General features: G+C 39.8%; 1 protein-coding gene across 8 annotated transcripts; it reads right to left on the reverse strand.

Moving 5' to 3' along the window:
* Positions 1-613: 613 nt before the first annotated feature.
* On the reverse strand, positions 614-22,440 carry LOC123756701 (uncharacterized). 8 transcript variants are annotated; one of them, XM_069331790.1, is made up of 6 exons: positions 21,882-21,955; positions 20,021-20,281; positions 12,211-12,488; positions 5,410-5,914; positions 5,047-5,146; positions 614-3,498 (listed from the first exon to the last, which is right to left on the reverse strand). In XM_069331790.1, the coding sequence occupies exons 3-6, from the start codon at positions 12,395-12,397 to the stop codon at positions 2,182-2,184; spliced, it is 2,109 nt and encodes a 702-aa protein (XP_069187891.1). In that variant the 5' UTR covers positions 12,398-12,488; positions 20,021-20,281; positions 21,882-21,955; the 3' UTR covers positions 614-2,181. The 8 variants fall into 8 exon arrangements, with proteins under 8 accessions (XP_069187891.1, XP_045595907.2, XP_069187890.1 ...); XM_045739951.2 differs by lacking the exons at positions 20,021-20,281; positions 21,882-21,955 and adding an exon at positions 22,139-22,440 and having other exon boundaries at positions 5,422-5,914; XM_069331789.1 differs by lacking the exons at positions 20,021-20,281; positions 21,882-21,955 and adding an exon at positions 22,139-22,440.
* Between the last annotated feature and the right edge of the window lie 56 nt (positions 22,441-22,496).

Consider the following 22,496-nt stretch of genomic DNA (forward strand, 5'->3'; position numbering starts at 1 on the left):
CCCCCACTCTCCAAGAGCGAGGTCAGTCTATAATACCATATTCGCTACCTCTTCCACCATCACCATTATGGTTTGCTTTACTTTATTAAAACACTGCATGACATAGTTCCTCAGTTACTTTACCAGTGGTTGTTTTTAATGGCTTTTTATCTTTAGCTCTTAATTACTTGAGCCTTTACATATTACAGTATTTTTTATTTTTAATAGATCTTGGCACATTTTTATTTCTAAATATATTGTTTGCTTAACATTTCATTCATCACATTATATTCTAAGAAATTAGCATACCTCATATGTTAACAGCACAAAATATTGGTCAAATTAATGTCTATTACAGCTGCTCTTTTAAATGGATAGGATCAAGCTCTCCAAGCACAGTCCTCTAAAAGTGCCTCTGCCTGCAGGTATCCACATTACCTTCCATGTGCTTCAACACTTCATTTCTTCTACATCATAAACTCATTCATTTGTTTGTTAACCCAAAATATTCAATGTATCCAAACATATAATATTCAAGACCTGAGAAATCTAGTTAACGATGATAATATAGACCAACTTCCTATTTCATATAAGGCTTTCCTTCTTGAAATAATGGATAATCGAAAATAATATGTGACAACAATTTGTTTATGCTGAGTGACAACTTAGTCATATGGAAAATGAGATCTCCATCATAATGAAATACTATATAAAATTTAAATATTCAAGATATTGGGAAGTTTAGGTCAACTGAACATTTACAACTAAAATTCTACATATAAAAATTTAACAAAACTTGTGAAACAGACTATGGTTGCATCTAGGAAACTAGACCTCTGCTGCATATTTAAATAGACATATTTTGTATTGCATTATGCGACAAAGATCTGCTTGGCCATGGCATGCTCACTGAAACAAAGTATACATCAATAAATATTAATGCCCATTTAAGCAACCATACCCTTTCAATGACATTTATAAAAAATTTGGGTCAAACACAAAGAAAGAGACACTGCATAACATAAGAGCCACAGCTGCATCATCCTAGGTTAAATCTCATATATTTCTCATAATATAACACTGGGCTATACTTCAATAAAATTTATAATTGTTGCTTGGGGTTTCAACTACTATTCATATACAAAAACACAGACAGAATATGCAGAATGTTACTTTCTCTGTATTCAAACCTATGCACCGGGCACATGTGTGTGTACATTTTTCTTTAAATACAATATCTAACATTTTCCTCATGGGAAAAATCTGATTTGCAAAAGATTTGGCAGAACATTGTATAATTTGCTGCTGCTCTCATGTAAGAAAGATTGTAAATCTACATACACTATATTTTTTATTACATTTTTATGCACAAGACTTGATTATTTTTTAACAAAAATTTGATTATCAACAAAGTCTACCATGGTGGAAAAAATCTTAAAATCTAAATAACTAGACACAGCACCCCTAACTAATGACTCATTTAATGCTTAGATTTTTAACCTATGCTTGATATTACCTATTTCAATATGCTTCTTCCAAATAATGGCTGATTCCTAGGAACTTCTGCTTTTATTTAAATGTGGCCTAAAAGAATGCATAAATAAAATTAATATTAGCACTAAATGGCTTTGTAAGTTGTAAAAAATAAATAAATAAATAAATAAATAAACAAATAAAACTGTTAGTCAAACAACGGTCATAAGAATTGCAACTACCTTGCCGCATTTTGCTAGACCAATCTTAAAAAAATCCTTGAAGTAGTTAACCAGAAACAGAATGTTGTATTACATTATAAATATATTAAGTGATTACTGCAAAATGCCCTGTGTAGCTCAAGACAGGGGGTTTTAATTTCATTTAATCCAGTCATCTCTGTGATTTAGAAAATGTATATATTAAGGGTTAAAATTTTGTTAACCACTGATATTGCTGAGGAATTCACTTTGTATTAACTTCAGCTACAAGTTAAGACTTATTAGAGTAAACTAAGACACTAGTTAATCTGATCCTAAAGCAATAGCATTCATAAACTTTGGTCAAAAGTTCCCATGATAAAAATTCTATATAAATTTCCAGATTAATTGCATAGTTCTAATTTTTAAATAACATCACTTGGAATCAAAATTCCCTGCAACCAAGATTTTTTATTACAACAAACTTGCATGATTCAAGATTTAACTCTCAAAATCATAAATTAAACATTTACTGATTTGGCCTTGAAGGATGCTGTCCTTGATTTTGTGGGTGATACTGTCTTGGATCAGGTGGAGGCATCATGTAGGATGCTGCTGGGAAAATTGAGTGAGGGTATGGAATCAAGTTGGCCATAGCCATCTGTGGAGTTGGCATCATGTTAGGAGAAATTGGAGGAGGTTGTGAATGTGGTGGGGCTGATGAACTATCATTCTGTTGGTCTGTGTTTGAATGTGGCAAAGGATGTGGCGATTTATGAGCTGAACCGTTATTAGATGCACTTTGTGGAGTGAAAGAACGGTGATCATGCCGTACTTGCTCCCCATTCCCCTGATATCCTCCACTTTGTTCAGAGTTACTACCTACACTTTCTCTGTGATCCTGTCCTTGGGATCTATCCTGATTTATTACATCTTGTCCCATTGTCCTCTCCTGACCTATTCTGTTTTGTCCCATTCCTTCTTGTCCAAGGCCTCTATCTTGTCCTAAACCTCTATCTTGTCCTAAACCTCTATCTTGTCCCAGTACTCTATCTTGTCCCAGTCCTCTGTCTTGTCCTAGTCCTCTATCTTGTCCCAGTCCTCTATCTTGTCCCAATCCTCTATCTTGTCCCAATCCTCTATCTTGTCCCAGTCCTCTATCTTGTCCCAGTCCTCTATCTTGCCCTAATTCTCTATCCTGAGCTACCCTTTCTTGTTCTATTCTCCTGTCAGAGCCTTCCACATGCTCTCGTCCATGAGCTGGATTATCTATTCTTATATCTTCATTATGTTCTTCCTTAATCAATCTCTTTGCTTGCTGAAGAACGGCTCTAGGATCGGTCACATCTTTATGGCACTGCATATGAGAAATTAGGGATGCCATTTCTCTAAAATGTTTTCTACAAGATGGATGTGGGCACGCATATGGTTTCTCACCCAAATGTGTTCTGAAATGTTGATCAAGGATTGCCTTCTGTCGAAACTGTTTTCCACACTCCATACAGACATATGGTTTCTCTCCCGTATGTATCCTCAGATGCTGGTTCAATATTGTTCTCTGTCTAAATGATTTGTCACAAAAAGCACAGTCATAAGGTTTGTCTCCCGTGTGAATTCGAATATGCTGCTGCAAATGAGTTGGCTGCCGGAAAAGCTTGCCACAATCTGGACAAACATAGGGTCGATCAGTGCTGTGTGTTCTTTCATGTTGCATGAGACCCCCTTTAAGTTTAAACCCTTTACCACAAATATTGCACTTAAATGGTTTATTTTCTTCATCATCTGGATCTTCTGCAGATCCTGCATGCATTGGTGGATGAGTAACAGGAATCATTGTCGGCAAACCCTGAAAAAAGAAACTTGATTATTCATTAAAACAATATGTGCAAAAATTTAATTTAAGCCAAAGGTTTCTTTAAAAGGCATTTTAAGGATAACAACATAAACCCTGACTCCCACAAAAATATGCAGGAAAAATCAAGCATATTTTGGTGGACCACTCAGTAGATCCCTGAGCTCAAGAACTGGTACTGTACAGTATAGCCGAGCCCTAGGAAATTGCAATAGACTTCTGAAACCCACCCTGAACTATCAGAAGCCAGGACCAGAATCTGGCTCACTCTATAAGTGAGAGGAAGGAGAGAGGGAGTTGCCTGTGAATCAATAATCTACCCAGAGGGTAAACCAACATTCAAGGCCCCACTGATAAAGCTAAGACCTTCCCAGCACCAACCAGGGACAGAAACCTATCTGCAACAGGGCCAATCAAGGTGGACAAAGGGAAGGCCATCCTAATATCCAGACCAGTTCCAACAGATTTCAAATATAAGAAGGCACAAACCGGAACTTTGCTTGGAGAAAATGGGGGACAGATACACGGAAAATGAAAAGGAAATGTGTGAAACATTAAACGAAAAGTTCCAAGGTGTGTTTGTACAAAATGAGATCTTCAGAGAACCAGACACAATAAGAATTCCAGAGAAAAGCATAGAGCACATAGAGGCGTCTAGAGACAAAGTGAAACAAATGCTCATAGAGCTAAGTAAGAACAAAGCAGTTGGCCCAGATGGAGTTTCCCCATGAGTTCTGAGAGAATGTGCACCTGAGCTCAGCATTCCACTTCAGCTGATTTTTCAGACATCCCTGTATACAGGAGTTGTAGCAGATGTGTGGAAAAAGGCTAACATAGTTCCACTCTACAAAAGTAGCAGCAGGGAGCAGGGAGCGAGCATAAAAAATATTGCCAGAACAACCGTGGACATCTTCAAGAGGAAACTAGATTGTTTTCTCCAAGGAGTGCCGGACCAACCGGGCTGTGGTGGATATGTGGGCCTGCGAGCCGCTCCAAGCAACAGCTTGGTGGACCAAACTCTCACAAGTCAAGCCTGGCCTCGGGCCAGGCTTGGTGAGTAGAACTCCCAGAACCCAATCAACCAGGTATCATAATATTGCCATAATGCCATAATATTGTGTACGTGTTCATTATACATAGGATTGGCAAGAGAAAACAAAACAAATGTATTTGGAAATGTACACAAAAAAATTAGCAAAAAAATATTTGTGGCAACTCGTGCATGTTGAAGCTGGCGGGCGACTGGCTTCGGGAGTCTACATCACGGCCGACCACCAAATCGTGATGTCACACGCCATTTTCCAGACCCCTTTGCGGCCAAAGTAATTACAATTTTGATTTTATTTTTACATATCTGTGATCAGGGAAGGGTATTTACCATTTTCAAAAACAAAAAGAATTTTTTCCCAAGAATTTATTTCCTGCGCACAGGAAGGGTGCCATATTTGGAAGGAGAGCAGCAGAGTGGAGTTACTCTGGAAGCTACTTGGGAAGTGAGAGGGGGAAAAAGGGGCACTCCCAGAAAGATTTACAGTTCCTTACCGCTGCATAAGTCCAATTTTTTCGTGGCCTTCCTCTACCTTGATATGAGAACATAACTGGGCTAGGCAGCTGCTCTGGTGCTGGGTACTTTCCTGGTGACCTGAAAGTACAGCATAATACTAAAAAAGTAATACAGTACAGTACAGTATTTTCATGTTTTTTTTTTACATTTGTATACTTTGTAATAATTTTTTCTATGGATAACAAATACTGTATGGAAATATTGAAGTAGAGTTTACTGGTATTGAAATATTAACTGTTACAATAAATTAGATATTACATTTTTAATATTTTATACTAATTTTAGCACCACATTTAAAACATTTATTGTTAATTGAATCTGTATGCAAAACAAAGCCATACCTTCTAACATACTTTCTAGGTGATTTGAGGTCCAGAGAGCTGGGTCCTGCTAGAGCAAGTAACATTTCAGACGGCGGATGATCACTCATAGTATTTTCAGTTTTAAGATTTTCTATCAAGTCAGGTCTTTTTAGAGGAGGTGTATTTGACCTCTGAAAGCCCTGGGGCTCATAATGATCTCCAATAGTTACTGGAGGTGCAGATGACGGAGCAGATGATGTTGCTGATGTGGGAGATGATGCTGAACCACTGGATGGAACAGCAACAGCAGATGATTTTGGTGCATTGTTGGACTGTGTAACAGAAACATTTGCAGGAGAAACACTTTTTACAACTGGAGAGAGATTTTGATAAACTGATCCGGAATTGTTTGGCTGAGTTGTACTATGTGAAGTCTGAGGAGAATGTGGAGAGCTGGAGTGTGGAGAGAGCATATGTGGGGGATAATGACCCCCTCCTGAAGTTGGTGCCCAAGGCGGCAGATAGCTCATGTTTGCACCAGGGCCTGAAATAACAAATTACATATGTATAAATATAAATGCTGTACTGTACTCCTTTAACAAGCCTAATCAACTCACCAATAATAATGATTTTTTTTAACTAAAATGTTTTGCTCACAGCCAATCAAGTGAGGTAATCCAAGTTCCTGTGCCAGGCATATTTCACATTACAGTACTGTTCAGGTATAAATAACATTATGAATACAGTTCACCTTGCAAAATCTGGATCATACAGTTTTTCAGACATGATTCGGATTTCTAAATAATGGCCCATTTTGGTCTATTTATCACAAAACTTTTCACATTTTTCTTATAGTAAAATACAAGTTATATGCATATTTAGACACATAATAAAGAACGATTCTGGTAATATGTAATGTATATTCTGTATTTAAACAATTTTCTTTAGTACAAAAAAGTAGAGGCTGGTGTTAATTCAGAAGCAACAAAAACACTTACAGTGCCATGTTATGTCATCTATTAAAACTTCTGCAGCCACCCTGGTTTGGTCTTGAAAATCTCAATGCCGACAGTATGTGCCATTTGTTCAGCTGCAGACTGGATTTATGAGCCAAAAAAACGAGGTACACCTACCATACAATTCTACACGAACCACACATACACAGCATCATGCAGCTGCTAAAATTTAGATGCTCTCAATGATTTTCTCTCTCTGCTTTTCCCATCCCTGCTCTCTCTCTCTCTCTCTCTCTCTCTCTCTCTCTCTCTCTCTCTCTCTCTCTCTCTCTCTCTCTCTCTCTCTCTCTCTCTCTCACTTACAAACTCCATGGTTTACTTCCTCTGCTTTTTATAAATAAAACAGCACTACTGTATACTAGTGACAATACCATAACCCTCTACCAGCTACTCAATCTGGTGGTACTCTTATCACACACTTTTCAGATGACATGATGACATGGTTTAAGCTTAGAAATAATAATATACCCAAAGAAAAGTGAGTGAAAATGCTCGAGTAGTGAGAGGTAAGACTGCGCACTCACACAGGGAAAGCATGTGAGCATGTGTGCACTCACAATAGGTAAGCAAATATCACAGTAAAAATGCTACAAACTCTTTTGTACAATTTATAGTACAGTATAAGCTTGGGAAAACAATTATAAAATATAAATGTATTAAATATTTTGATTAATATTTACAAATAAAAATGCAAAACTGTATTTGCAAAAATTAAAAAAAAAATATTTTATGGAAATTACTCTACTTAATAAACAGACTATCCAAATTTTACTGCATCCCCCCCCCCCCCCCGTAGTATACAATTCTTTTCTGAAAAATACAAATTTCAGAGGGAAAAATCAGGTGATTCTGCTTCAGGCCAAGTTTCCAACATCCTTTGGGGTCTATTATCCAACAGATCATGAGATTTCCATATTCCTGCTGGGTTTGGCTTCCTTTCTGCATTTACCACATGGGAGGTGGTCATGGCTCCAGTTTTCTGTTTGACTCATTTCTTCAGTTCTAATTGTCCTTGTGAGGAGTTGGTTCCTAGGATTTACCCTGGTGGCTGGGGCTTTATGCAGTTCTCCCTAGTCTTCTTGAGACCCAGCCGGGCTCTTGGGGGTTTTTACCCCTCATCTTTGAAGGGTAAAGTGTGACCAAATGTTCTTTATCCTGGAGCATCCGGCATCATTGCACCCAAAAATATTTATGTTACGAGTTAATTTTGGGATCAATTTTAGCTTTTTTTTAGTCAACCATATTTATTTACAATCTCTCTAAGAATTGTCTGTAATTTTTAGAGAGAATTACAGAAATTATCCTGCAAGTGGGTTAGAATTTCAAAAAAAATTATCCTGTATGTGGGTTACAGGATAATGTTTTCTATAAACATTTTAGGAATTGTCTTCAATATCAGAATTTAATTAATATGGAATTCTGTATACGTATCAACACAAATATATTATTTTTCTATATTTTATATCAATATTTTTCATGCAATATTTTTAACTCACATTTGGAAAAAAAAGACAAAAAATTTATTTTTGTCTAATATTGTTGTGTGTGCATAAGGGAGTAACTTGACTGAGTTAATTGCATGTTTTAAGCATTAAGCATGAAGATGATGGGCCCCATCAGATGTTCCATGTCCCCAAATGCTGTGGGTAAGGAGGCAGACTGGGTAGAGCCTTAGGTGACCTGGACTGCCGCACCTGTGGTGGTCAGGCACATCATGGCTAGGGGACCCATCAGAACAATTATTTGCTTCATTATCTTCAGGGGCATAACATTCTTCAAGCATGAATAATTCATACAAATTCTCATTTCTATGAATGAGATCATATCCAAAGTACAGTATGTATTCTGGACTTTATTATTTGCTGAATGTGTGGCTGTAAAGTAGAGCGTACATAAAAACCTGTTTCAACACTTATATTTTGTCATTAAAGTATGACAAAGTGGACTTCAGAGGGCCTCTGGAACCAAATTATTTTGCTATAATATATGCCTTTGAAATTCGATTTGTGCAATTTTTTATTTGCATTGTTTTTGCAGCACTAACTCCCACACAAATCAAGGAACTGCCTTTAAGGCACTAGCTTGTCAGAATGCTACACTATAATGGATATATTTATGGGAATGTAATGACTCACAAACCCAATAGTGCACCTAGCTTCACAATTTCCCAAGTTATCACTCAAACTCATCAACTCACAAAGACCCAACTAACCAGATCATAGCTCCACATATCACTACAAAATACTCTCATAACTTCATTAGTAAATTTCTAGATATCCTTAACAGTACTGCGTCCAATGATATATATATATTTACTTACTTGTTTATCTATTTATATAGTGCCAAAAAGTATATTGGGTTGTGAGAGTACATATATTGTTGATTGCTACATTCAACAATGTATGCATGTTAGTGGCAAAGCCACTAACATGCCTAGCATTTCAGGCAGGTCCAAGCTGACAATAAGGGAATAATAGGTACATTGTAACAGAATTTAAATTCAACATAATAATTACATTACTGTATAAAGTAACAACTGATTATACTACTGTATCTTAATAGTTAATAATTTGTTTTGTTGCAGACAGGCAACTTGTGTATGCATATACTTTAGGCTTGCATCAAGGTCCCCCCCCAAGGTCGAACTACTTACCCTACCTAGGATGCAACTCCACAACACTTGAATAACTCCCGGTTACCTATTTCACATTAGGTGATAGGAAATGCACCCAACCATTTCTGTCCTGCCTGGGAATCAAACCCGGGATCCTCGATTGCGAGTGGTGTATCACCACCCTTCACTATAAGCTCCAAAGCTCTCCAAAGAAATCCTAGATAAACTATTAGGGGGGTTTTCACTACAGAAGTTCTTTTTAAGAGTACTGAAAACAAGCTGCATGATTAAGAGCAAAAGGCATTGAAATGGAATCCCAGCAATGCCCTGACATTTGCAACTCAATAGACGAAATATACAAGCTGGAAAATAATGTAGGCTATCTTAAGCCAACATACTGTTGGTATGTAAATTACATTTTCATGGTAGTAAAAGATAAAAAGGATACAAAGGGCAATGGAAGATTGTTTAAAAATTTACTTACGAGGTGAGTATATCCAACAAAATTATTTTATAAAATGTCAACATAGCGGAAAATTATGGCAAATTATAACAAACATATGGAAGAAAAATACATACTGTATCTAGATCTAGGAAGATTACTGCATGACAATGCAGTAAATATCCATTCAAATTTATAAGCTATGCTTTGAGTTTAGGAAATGTGTTATTCTGAGTGGATTATTCTGCCACTCATAAAGGTACATATAATGCAAACTGTTATGTTAGTGATAATGCAGTGTGGCAGAATTGACACATGGTATTGACACCACATGAATCTTTTCAAAACATCCTTGCAGTCATAGAAGGTGCTTGACAGTCACTCAACAAATAATTGGGCTGCAAAAGGTACCTCAGCCTCCAGATGAGGCACTCATACAGAGCCTTGACATAACTGAACACCATCCAGTCTTGCAACGGTTATTTCCCATGAAGAATAGATTAACAGAGATAGGGCCTGCTCAGGGCCACACATTGGAAGCCAAAGTGAAGGAGCTTATGGATATATTGTAGCACTCTTGGTAAGATACAGTTTGACCTTCAGGAGCCATATGTAGGAATCATATTTTCAAACATGACTGAAAAGAAAACTCTCAAGGGGGCAACCTTGCATAGATTGTGAGATCTAGCAACAGTCTAATTCTGCTTTAATATCACCAAAATAATGGAGGATTCCAGAGGCTTATTTCAAAACCGAGATGAATGGATATAAGAAGTCAAGACGATGAACAAGGAGCAAAAAAGCGATCCTCAAAGTAATGAACCATTGGAGAGATCACCAAGCCATCTTATAGATTCTCTAAAAGACTAAAAGATGATATTTCAGATACCACATGAAGCAGAAAGCACATCTGCCATAAAAACTCAAATGCAAAGATTGAAACAGACTGTAAGAAACAGAATAAATCCATGACCAATCTGCATGAGACAAAGAGGGAATCTTGATAGGGATTTGAATAGTTGAGCTGGATATCATGGCTAGGGGAAAGCTCAAGATAGTCACTGTGATCCTAAAAAAGGAGTTACATGGATAAGAAGCTTTTGATTCCTGACATTTGTGGAGACGAGTACTTGCAGCACCTATGGCATCAAATCCATAGAACAAAGCCGAGTCCAACTTTCACACCTCCCAAATTCAAATAAAAATTGAAGAGCCTGTCTATTATAACTTTTGAAGACCCTGAATATGTACCCCTGTCAAAACAGGCCAAAAATTGAAAACCAATTGCTGGGCTGATCAGCCCAATGAAATGGGCTGAACATGAACAATGAAAAGTTGCCACCCTAGGGTAATTGTTATACAACCCATCCAATTTAGGTGCCTCATATTTACAACCACCTACAGGATTCTGATTTGATAACACTTAAGGTCTTAAAAATAGTACCATAGATAGGACACCAGCAAACAACTGGACCAAGTTGCATTAATAACCCCTACAAATCACATTAATTAGTGCAATAGCTATAACATAATTTTACTGTACCTATCATAATATATTGTCTTGTGAACAGACAACTAGTATGCTGGTAAAGTTCAAAAGGCATTTGAATTATCATCATCACCTGCTGGAGCTGTATGCATGAGGGTATTGCAGTGACTGACTGCAATAAGTGACTAGTTTACTCTTGACTACGGTCAAGAGTAAAATATTGTGCATGATAACTTATATCCACTCATTTAATAGTTACTTATATCCACCCATCAATTAGGATAATTTTCCAGGGTGTAGCATGAGCACTTTACCAACTTCAGACTATCTGGAGGTGCTAGTCATAAATTATGTGGCATTTACAGGCAGGACATTACACTAAACTACATCTTGGACATAAAATTTACTATTCATTAAAACTGTATTTCATTATTTAAACCCAATGTACAAATTAATAGGTGTGTTGAACAAGGTTTGAGCCATCATGTTAGCCATGAATAATGCTAAAAGTTTTGCATTACTCAAACTTCTGTCAAAGTTTTGCAATACTGTAGCAAATAAAATTGTTCCAACACTATCCTGCTGGTTTAGCAACTTCTTTACTCAATACATGTTTTACAGTGTTCCTTATCTCCTTGAGCCAACTTTATCTCACATTTAATCTACTTGAATCAATTTTCAACACCCAACATGCAAATCATCATATTTGGTGCCAACTACAAGACAGAGGTGTCTTTTATGTAGATGCTATCATACTGTCATATTCAAGTGAAAATATCACAAGATCTTCACTCAATTATTCAATCAGAATTTTGAGTAAATTTGTACAACTAAGTTTTCACCCCGATATAACATTTGCATTTCCATCAGACTCCATATTTGTCAGGTCCATGTGCTTCAGCTGATCTAAGGGCTCATATAATTTCCTTATGTGGCTGTTCACCAGTAACTTTCTTAATAAAGTACCTGTCTTATACCACTATAGCAACTAGCTGTGGTACAAAAATCTATTACAGTAGTTAACAAAAAATAAATTGTTTCCCCATTTAGGGAGAGGGAGCCTATGAGGCATAGTGAGGTCCCCCTAGCTGAGGGTGATGCAGTTTACCAGAATAGATGCTTCTATACCTTTTCAAGAAGCAGTGCCCTCCACAAAGAGTACAATTCTCTTGAGAACAAAATTCAGAAATGTCAGACTATTAAAGTTTCCTGACATTTCGGTTACTGAATTCACCATATTATGAATGCTGTGTTTGTTCAAATGTATAAGGAAACTAACTTTTATGAGAGTGTATTTCAAGTTGGCCTTTCTCATCCAATTGTTTATGGAGTTGAGTATGCTTTCCATCATCACTATCCTTGCTGCACTTGATAATTGTCTGTATTCTTCGTGCTCCAGAAACTGTAAACTTCTCTGGCCTGTCTGCACAGTCATATTTCCACTCAAAGTAACAGCTATCTGCCATCTTAGCTACTCTATGCTAATCATATTAACTATTGTACTGCTGTTCCAATGGTCAGTTGAGCTGATTAACTGGCAGAAACAAGCCTGCAGCTCTGGAAAAAAACAAGTTTTGAAATTAAAAATAAAATAAACCATTAACAAATTTTATACAGTACATATATGTTTTGATAACATCACAGCACTGGTATAAATTTCAAGAGCTGTATGTACTACAGATTTATATAATTAATGTTATGATTCTCATTATTTGTATTACTGTACAATATATTCTCTTTTGCAGTGTACTTTTTCTCCAGCTAAATATAGGCTACTTTTCAATTTGAGATAAGATTCAAGCCTGTATTAAATTTCCATGAGATTGCAATTTATGATCCATCAGTATCAAGTATTCACATTTTTTTTACATTATATTCAGATGCTTTGTGCTGCATGTTTTAACTGTAAAATAATTGATATGTGAAATCATACAGTACGTAATTTCTTTGCAACTGCATGATTTGCAAGCAAGCATATGATTTGATTTTGATTGTGGTGAATCTGCAGGACTGTTCATGCAATGTGTAAGACACATTTTCAATGTCTAAGGTGTTACTCTAAATCTCTGCCTACCACGTCCTACCAGTGCAAAATTCAACTTCGGAATGCCATTGGCGGGCATCCTTGGGCACTGGATGCTCCCTCCAAGTACGGTTGGCCAGTATACTTTATGAATTTGACCAATATGATGCAAGGCATCATGCCTAGTCCAATCAGGGTCTTTCCCTTCAAATGGAAAGAGGTCATGACATGATCATGTCATAGCTGTGGCCTATTCATTAGGAAACGGCTGGCTCCTCTCGCCCTCACTGACCACAAGGCGCAAGAATACCCTCTCATTCCATGCCATAACTTGCTCTCCCAGAAGATGACTAGTTAATGTACATATATTCTCCTTGCTGTAATTAACAAACCACTAGGCATGCAATGGCCATTGGAATACCTTTGGTCTTCTGATAACATGAGATCTCCACAGATACCCAACAAGATATACTTACCGGTAAGTCTTGAATTAAGAAAACTTGATCTCATGAACATACACTGTGCATTTCTTGAACTTTTTCGAGAATTCAACTGTCACCATGCACTCACTTTGCTTCTCATTCACAAATAAAGACAGCTGGCAGAATCTTCTTTCACACAAAGCACTAAAATAGGAATGTAGGAGTGTATGCAAGCATTACAAACCCCTAACAAGAAGACCATACAGGCTGCCATATAACTACTTCAAAGACCAATGAGGAATTGAGAACTCCCACAAGACAGAAGCAAGGCACCAAACAAGTCTGGAGGCAGAAAAGAAGGAGTAACATTTTGAAGACCCAGACCTGGCTTAACAGAGACCAAATCAATGACAGAACCAAGTGGAACTTTCATCAGCCAACAAGGAAACCAAAACCTGTCAAGAGAGAAGGCACATCATACCTAGCTCACAGACAAACTAAATGGCCGAGCAAATTAAGGCAGACAAAGATATGGGACACCAAAGACCAACACCCAAACCAGCATCACATCAAAGAACACAACGGGTGCCAAGGATCAACCAAGGGACCAAGGAATCCCAAGAAAACCACCTGCTGGACCAAGACTGGCCAAATGAGGCCAAACAGATACAGGACCGGGACGAAACTTGAGAAAACCCAAGAAAGAAGCGAGGCCCCCTGAGAGTATCATGATGGGACTGAAGCAAAAAAGACACACACCATAAGAGGGGCATCAGTGCAGTCAACCTGCATCAAACAAACTCACAAAAATCTCATGGGGAAGAAGAGAAGCTGGCACAACCTAAGAACTCCAAAGCCACAAGAGGGTCAACACCCAACCTCAGAAATGCATAAAGTACCCTAACAGAAAACAGGCAAGGAAAAAGGGATACAGTTGACCCCCGAATCCACCAGCTGAGGAAAGCAAGCAGCAAAACAAAAAGTGACAACACAAAAGGGTATTCTGAAGAGAGAATGGAAAGTTCCCCCAAAGATAATCCTAAATGTTGCCACAGCAGCAGAAAATACTGTGAGAAAGTCAGGTGCTGCTCCCTTGAGAAAAAGAAAGGCAAACAAATGGAGTCTTACTGGAGAAAGTCGCCTTCTCCTCCCCCAATCCATAACAGCAAGAGACACAAGAAGCCCTAAATGCCCTCAAAAGGCCCAAAAATTTGAAATGCTGCAAGATGGTATGAGTAATCAGTGAGTAGAGGCATGCAAATCAGTGTTGGTCCAAATGTAAGACATGTAATGCTGAGAACAAGTACAGTACGGACAACAAAGGCAGTACCACTACCCAAGATCTAGGCATTACAAAAGTTAGGACTCAAAGCTACCATTACAGAGCACTTGCTTTCAGATCCAGTTGGGTCCACAGATCCTTCAGCACCCTAACCAAGCTAGTATTGAAGGAACTTTGATTCAAGTGCTTACCTGTCAGTGACTACAGGATAGTGAGCTTTAGCTCTGCATGCCCAACCTCCTAGCAGTTTATACCTGGCGTGTTAATTACATCTTTTAACCATAATCATATTTTTGTTTAAAGTTGTTGTTGAAACTCCAACAACTTCCAATTGCTGACTATTCATACAGGGAACAAGAACTTCCTTACATCTCTATGATTCAATTGCATGTCCAGCCTCCACTAATGTCCCCTTGTACTACCTCCTTTTTATTTAAATGTGATCATATCCTCCTCTGTTTCCTCTTTCCCCTAAGTTTGTGAGGGTGAGTTCCCCCCCTCATCCTGTCCTCATGGCACAGTCCTCATAGTTCTGGTACTAATCTAGTTGCAAACCTTTGAACTTTCTAAGTTTCTTTTTGTGCTTCACATGGTGTAGGTTCCATACTAGTGCTGCATACTCAAATAATGGTCTTGCATAGCTGTGTGCATGGACTTGGAAGCCTCCTTACTTACATTCTTAAATGATGTTCTTATGTTTGCTAACTTCCCATATGTTGCTGATGCTATCCTGTTCACATGATCTTCTGGTGTTAGAGTTGGGATTATGTCTATTCCCAAGTCTTTTTCTCTTATTGTTTCTTGTAATTGCCTTCCCTTTAGGGAATAGTTACCCATTTTCATTATTTTACACTTGGATTAAATTCCAGCAGCCATTTATCTGCCCACTCCTGAAGTTTATCAAGGTCTCCTTGCAGCACCCTACACTTCTCTTCAGTTCTTACCCTCCTCATTAACTTTGAATCATCTGCAAACGTCAGCATACACTATATGAGCTTACTCCTTCTGGGAAGTCATTTACATAAATTAGAGCAATGATCCTAAAACAGAGCAATATGGAACACCACCTTCTACTCCTCTACAGCCTGACTTATTCTCACTGGCTATGACCATTTGTTTTTTGTCTGCCTTGTTTTAAGGCTCATTTATTTTTATAAAGACAGGGCAGAGGTTAAAGATATTCAACAATGGTGCAGGGCTCTCTTGGTATGATGATACAAGGTATGATAGGTTCAGCATGAAAGCCTCTTTTGTCCTGTGTTTGGTACATGATGATGATGATGATCTATGATGCTATAAAAAATATCCAAGCAGATTAAATACAAGGTAAAATCAGTCAGTAATAAGGAGCACTATAAAACATGTCAATTTTGCCATAAGGAAGTTGCTAAACCAGCTGGACAATGTTGGAACTGTTTGGCTTGCTATTACCAAAACTCTGACACCTCTTGCATTATTCATGGTTAACATGGTGACTGGCACCTTGTTCAACACACCTATTGATTTGCACATTGGGTTTAAATAATGAAACACAGTTTTAATGAATTGTACATTGTATGTAAAGATGTAGTTTAGTAAGGTCCAGCCTGTAAATGCCACATAATTTATCACTAGCACCTCCAGATAGTCTGAAGTTGGTTAAGTGCTCATGCTACACCCTGGAAAAACTATCCTAATTGATGGGTGGATATAAGTACTGTAATTATCAAATGAGTGAATACAAGATATCATGCACAATGTTTTACTCTTGACCTTCTGTCAGTTGCTGCAATAACCTCATGCATACAGCTCCAGCAGATGACGATGATAACCCAAATGCCTTTGTTTACAAGACATATACATATTATGAAAGCTACAGTTAAATTATGTTATAGCTATTGCATTAATTAATGTGATTTGTAGGCAGTTGTAAATGTAACTAGGTCCAGTAGTCTGCTGGTACAAAATGCCCCTATTTACAAACTTTTCGGGTTACGAACTCAATTTCTTCATAAAATCTAAATCAGGTTATAATTATCAAATCAGAATCCTGCATATGGTTGTAAATATGAGGTGCTTAAATGTTAAAATTGGATGGGGTATACTGTATATCTAATTACCCTAGGGGTAGCAGAATTTTACTTTTTGGATAAGTAAAATATATGCCAGACAAGCAATGCTAAAAAATATAAATATTTAGAGGTCTGATAGTTAATTGCTGGGCTATTCTATATTCTTTGACAGTGGTACATATTTAGGGGCCTCAGATGTTCTCACATACCGGCTTGACAGGTTTGATTCCTATCTGGAAAGTTTGAGAGTTGGACAAGGCCTTGCTCCACTGGGTTTGCAACGACTGTCTGAAACCATAGGAAGCTTATCTCTGTGGCTCCTTTTCAGGATCACTATGCATTTACTTTTGACCTGATGCTTGCTGACTGGAACCTGAGAAACATTATCAATTTGTTTCCATCAGTTAAGATGCTATTAAAGTTAATGCACTTCATGCACCACGCAGTCCCAGCTGCATTTTCCAGACAAACTATTTAGATTTAGATAGATATATTATACAGATACACATGCATAAATATATGCACACCATGTATTTATTCATACTAATACTGTATATATATAGTGTGTATATATATAGGCCTATATATAAGCCTAAATCTTATATTTGGACATAGTCCTCATTTAGCCTGAAATATATAATGATAATCACTAACTTACAGCTGTTAAACTTTCAGTGGCTCATAGTATGGCTGCCATACATGTTCCTAAAGCCATAGCCTCAGGAATGTTTCGTAGGCCTTAGTAACCTAGAACATGTTACTAAGCCCATGAAAGCAAAGGGAGGGACTCAGGATGTTTTTTGAAGATGGGAGATGGTTACTAGAGGTCTGAGGAAGCAAATGTGTGCCTCCTTGTATGCATGGGAGTTTTAAATCTTATGATATACTAACATAATCATATGTTGGCTGGGGCAGATTCTGGTGAACGAGTTTTCTCGGCCAGCGCAGTCCAGTGGTTAATGACTAGTAAGTGCCCTGTTGCAATTTGATAGAAGTAGAGTTATCTAGAGTAGCTAGCAATAGGGAGACACTTGGACCCACTTAGAAGGAAGCCTTTCGTTACATTCAATGCAGGGTTTGTATTCTATAAGTGTTTTAGTAATCCTGTACTGTACTCTAAATTGAAGAAAAAGAGGTTGTTTATGGCATTTTTTCTGTTGCATTCACTGCTCTGTTTGCTTTCTCTTTCTTGCTTAATCTTTGCCACCTGGTCGTAGATTCTATCAAGCCAGTCAGGCAAGATTTACCCTCCCTGAACCCATGTTGGCGATTTGTCACAAAGTCCCTTCTCTCTAGATGTGTTACTATGTTTTTTCTCACGATCTTCTCCATCACCTTGAATGGTATACAAGTCAAGGATACTGGCCTGTAGTTCAGTGCCTCTTGCCTGTCGCCCTTTTTGTATATTGGGACCACATTCGCCGTCTACCATATTTCTGGTAGGTCTCCCGTCTCTAGCGATCTACTATACACTATGGAGAGTGGCAAGCAAAGTGCCACTGCACACTCTTTCAGTACCCATGGCGAGATCCCGTCTGGACCAACAACCTTTCTAACATCCAGATCCAGCAGGTGTCTCTTGACTTCCCCACTCATAATTTTGAACCCTTCCAAGGCCGCCTGGTTTACTTCCCTTTCTCCTAGCACAGTGACCTCACCTTGTTCTATTGTGAAGACCTCCTGGAACCTCTTGTTGAGTTCTTCACACACCTCTGTCATTCTCTGTATACCTGTCCTCGCCTGTTCTAAGTTTCATTACCTGTTCTTTCAGTATTGTTTTCCTCCTGATGTGACTGTGGAGTAGCTTTGGTTCGGTCTTGACTTTGTTTGCTATATCATTTCCATAATTTTTCTCTGCTTCTCTTCTCACCCTAACATACTCATTCCTGGTTCTCTGGTATCTCTCTCTGCTTTCTGGTGTCCTGTTATTCTGGAAGTTCCTCCACACCCTTTTGTTCGGTCCCTTTGCTTCATACATGCCCTATTATACCATGGATTCTTCTTTTGCTTCTCGGATTTTTCCCTTTGGGCCGGGATGAACCTGTTTACTGCCTCCTGACACTTTTGGGTGACATAGTCCATCATATCTTGTACAGACTTAGCTCTGAGGTCTGTGTCCCTTAGGAAACTTCTCATCTCCTCATAGTTCCCCTTTCGGTATGCCAGCCTTTTGTTTCCTAGTTCTTTTTTGGGGGGAGATAATTCCTAGCTCTACCAGGTACTCAAAGTTCAATACACTGTGATCACTCATTCCCAAGGGTGCTTCCATCTTAACTTCCCTTATATCCCACTCATTTAGGGTAAATATCAGATCGAGCATGGCTGGTTCATCTTCTCTCATTCTTGTTGGTTCCTTGACGTTCTGGCTTAGAAAGTGTCTTGTTGCCACGTCCAGCAGCTTAGCTCTCCATGTTTCTGGTCCTCCGTGCGGATCTTTGTTCTCCCAATCTATCTTCCCGTGGTGTAAGTCTCTCATGATTAGTAGTCCAGATCCATTCCTGCTAGCAACAGAAGCTGCTCTCTCTATTATGTTAATGGTGGCCATGTTGTTTCTATCATATTCCTGTCTGGGTCTTCTGTCATTTGGTGGTGGATTATATATGACTATAATTTTTTGTCCTCCAGTTGTTATGGTACCTGTTATGTAGTCACTGAAACCTTCACAGCCCTGAATAACCATCTCCTCAAAATCCCAGCCTTTTCTTACCAGCAAAGCTACACCACCACCGCCTCTTCCTTCTCTCTCTTTCCTCATAACATAATAGTCTTGTGGGAACACTGCATTTGTTATGGTTTTCGTTAGCTTTGTTTCTGTGAGTGCTATTATGTCTGGGTTTTCTTCTAGTACCCATTCTCCAAGTTCATTTGCTTTATTTGTAATTCCATCTATGTTAGTGTACATTGCCTTGAGGCTCACTTTCTTCTGCCCCTTCTTAAATCACCTCCATGGCGAGTGTTTTGTTGGTGGGGGAAGCTGTTCCATGAGTGTGAAGATTTGTGAGGTGGATAACAGGGTCTCAGAAGATACTGGGGTGAGGGGGCAGGGGGTCAAGTGAAAGGGAGGGAGGACAGGGAGGGTATGGGATGAATGGGGAGGGAGGACTGGAAGGAAAAGGGGGAAGGGAGGGGACATAGTGGGAGGAGGGGAGGGGTAGCAGAGTGGGAATGGGGTGTAGAGGGGAGGGAGATTTGGCTGAGCATTTGAGTGGGGGCAGGGAGGGTTTGGGGTAGGGGGTTTTCTATGCAGAGGGTGGTGGGGTTGCCCTCCCCTCTGGTGTTACTGGGTAGCTGGTTGTGGGTTCCCCCCTCACCTCTGGGGAAGTTGTGTTGGGAGCTGTGATTTCCTGGTTTTCCCCTCTCGCCCTGCGCTTCTTCCTTGCTTCTGCCGCCATGGCTCTCTCCTCCCTCATCATGTCCTTCTGGAGGAGTACTTTTTTGAGTTCTCCCACATATTGCAGGTGGGTCTTCCTTGTTAGAATCATCTCCTTTGTGTTCTCATTTGCAAACACTATCTTTAACCCACAGTCTCGAAAAAAAAAACATGAAAAAACATGAAAAAACATATTTTTACTCTGAAATAAAATAAATTTATAACGAAATTAGACAAAACCAAGTGGCATGAGAAGCCATAGGAAGTCGACGATCCAAGTTACAATGTTGTGGAGCGACTTAGCCAAGATTGCGTACAGGTTATATTAAGTTAGGTTTGGATAGGTTAGGTTTGGATAGGTTAGGTTTGGATAGGTTAGGTTTGGATAGGTTAGGTTTGGATAGATTAGGTTTGGATAGGTTAGGTTTAGTTAGGTTAGGTTTTGTTAGGTTAGGTTTTGTTAGGTTAGGTTTTGTTAGGTTAGGTTTTGGTAGGTTGGTTAGGTTAGGTAGGTACAGGAGGCTGATATGCCAGCAAACACTCTTCAGGCAACACTGTGTCTTGGATAAGTCGCTCAACAACATGGTCGCTTGGACCGTCGACTTGCTTTGGCATCACCAGCAGCTAATTTTCATCTAATTTTGTTAAGAAGTTATACTTTTTCAGAGTAAAAATATGCTTTTACATGTTGTACATTCAGCACTAACATTATAATGAATAAATATATCAGATTTATTCATTACTAATGTAATGTTAGGAAGCTTTGGGTAATTAGATGGTCCCTGTGTGGAGGGTGGGAGGGCAGGAGTGTGTGTGTGTGGAGGGTGGGAGGGCAAGAGTGTGTGTGTGGAGGGTGGGAGGGCAGGAGTGTGTGTGTGTGGAGGGTGGTAGGGCAAGAGTGTGTGTGTGTGGAGGGTGGGAGGGCAGGAGTGTGTGTGTGTGGAGGGTGGTAGGGCAAGAGTGTGTGTGTGTGGAGGGTGGGAGGGCAGGAGTGTGTGTGTGTGGAGGGTGGTAGGGCAAGAGTGTGTGTGTGTGGAGGGTGGGAGGGCAGGAGTGTGTGTGTGTGTGTGGGGAGGGAGGGCAAGAGTGAGTGTGTGGAGGGTGGGAGGGCAGGAGTGTGTGTGTGTGTGGGGAGGGAGGGCAAGAGTGAGTGTGTGGAGGGTGGGAGGGCAGGAGTGTGTGTGTGGAGGGTGGGAGGGCAGGAGTGTGTGTGTGTGTGGAGGATGGGAGGGTAAGTGTTTGTGTGTGGAGGGAGGGAGGGCAAGAGTGCGTGTGGAGGGAGGGAGGGCAGGAGTGAGAGCGTGTGGAGGGAGGGAGGGCAAGAGTGCGTGTGTGTGTGTGGAGGGAGGGAGGGAGGGAGGGCAAGAGTGTGTGTGGAGGGAGGGAGGGCAAGAGTGTGTGTGTGTGTGTGTGTGTGTGTGTGTGTGTGTGTGTGTGTGTGTGTGGAGGGAGGGAGGGAGGGCAAGAGTGTGTGTGTGTGGAGAGTGGGAGGGCAAGAGTGAGTGCGTGTGGAGGGAGGGAGGGAGGGCAGGAGTGAGTGCGTGTGGAGAGTGGGAGGGCAAGAGTGAGTGAGTGTGTGTGTGGAGGGAGGGAGGGCAGGAGTGTGTGTGTGGAGGGAGAGAGGGCAGGAGAGGTGGACACGCTGAGAAAGGCGTGACGGGGCAGGAGGAGGGCAGTTGTCAGCGGCACGGTAGAGACTCCCGCCCTCTTGCCCCAAGGCCATGTCAACAAAAAACGGCTGCCTTCTCTCCTGAATCAATAAATTGCCAGCCATGGGGTTAAGGAGAGGGCCTATGGTGCACCATGATAACATTCCCACTGGTGTTGTGGCGAGAGGTTGTGAGGGAGGCGAGGACCGGCCCCGGCCTCTCACACGTAAACAAAGACACCTAATGAGAAAATCATGGAGGCAATAGAAAGCTTGGCGGCACCCGTCCTCTAATCTTTTGTCTGATTAAGCTTCGCACTGCCATCATCTCACATTGTCATCACTAGAAGCAGGAAATTTCGTGTGCGAATGGATGTAAATATGACATTGTGAATGGCATATAGTGCTTACCTTTGATGATTTCCTTGTAAAAATCAGAGGCTCCCTGGTGAACAAGGCTGTAGTAGAGACTGATGTACTTGGCGTCTCCAGACATGTGAAAAAATCATAGAAAAACTCGCACAGACTCACAAGGGCCCCTCCCACAATACACATACACGCTCCTACCACCTTATTCAGGCGTGTATTCCTTCAATATCTGCTTCGAATTCGCTTCATCAAGGCAGCAGATTTTTATTTCTTTTTTGTGACTTTTTTTACGTTTTTATTTTTACCCTATGGATTTTATGACATCATTTGTTGTGAGGAGGTAAGCCCCTCCCCCGTCTGCCCGCCAGCCAATCACAGCCCACCTTCTCCCCGATCAATT

The sequence above is a fragment of the Procambarus clarkii genome, chromosome 26, assembly GCF_040958095.1.
Source record: "Procambarus clarkii isolate CNS0578487 chromosome 26, FALCON_Pclarkii_2.0, whole genome shotgun sequence".
NCBI lineage: Eukaryota > Metazoa > Arthropoda > Malacostraca > Decapoda > Cambaridae > Procambarus > Procambarus clarkii.

Bases quoted from the DNA above. Each gene is read 5' to 3' on its own strand.
- LOC123756701 (XM_069331789.1), bottom strand. From the start codon at position 12,397: ATGGCAGATAGCTGTTACTTTGAGTGGAAATATGACTGTGCAGACAGG. The intron at 5,147-5,409 runs GTATGGCTTTGT...CTGTACTTTCAG, and splicing joins CCTAGAAAGTATGTTAGAAG to GTCACCAGGAAAGTACCCAG. The intron at 3,499-5,046 runs GTAAGGAACTGT...TTCTTTTTTCAG, and splicing joins AAAATTGGACTTATGCAGCG to GGTTTGCCGACAATGATTCC.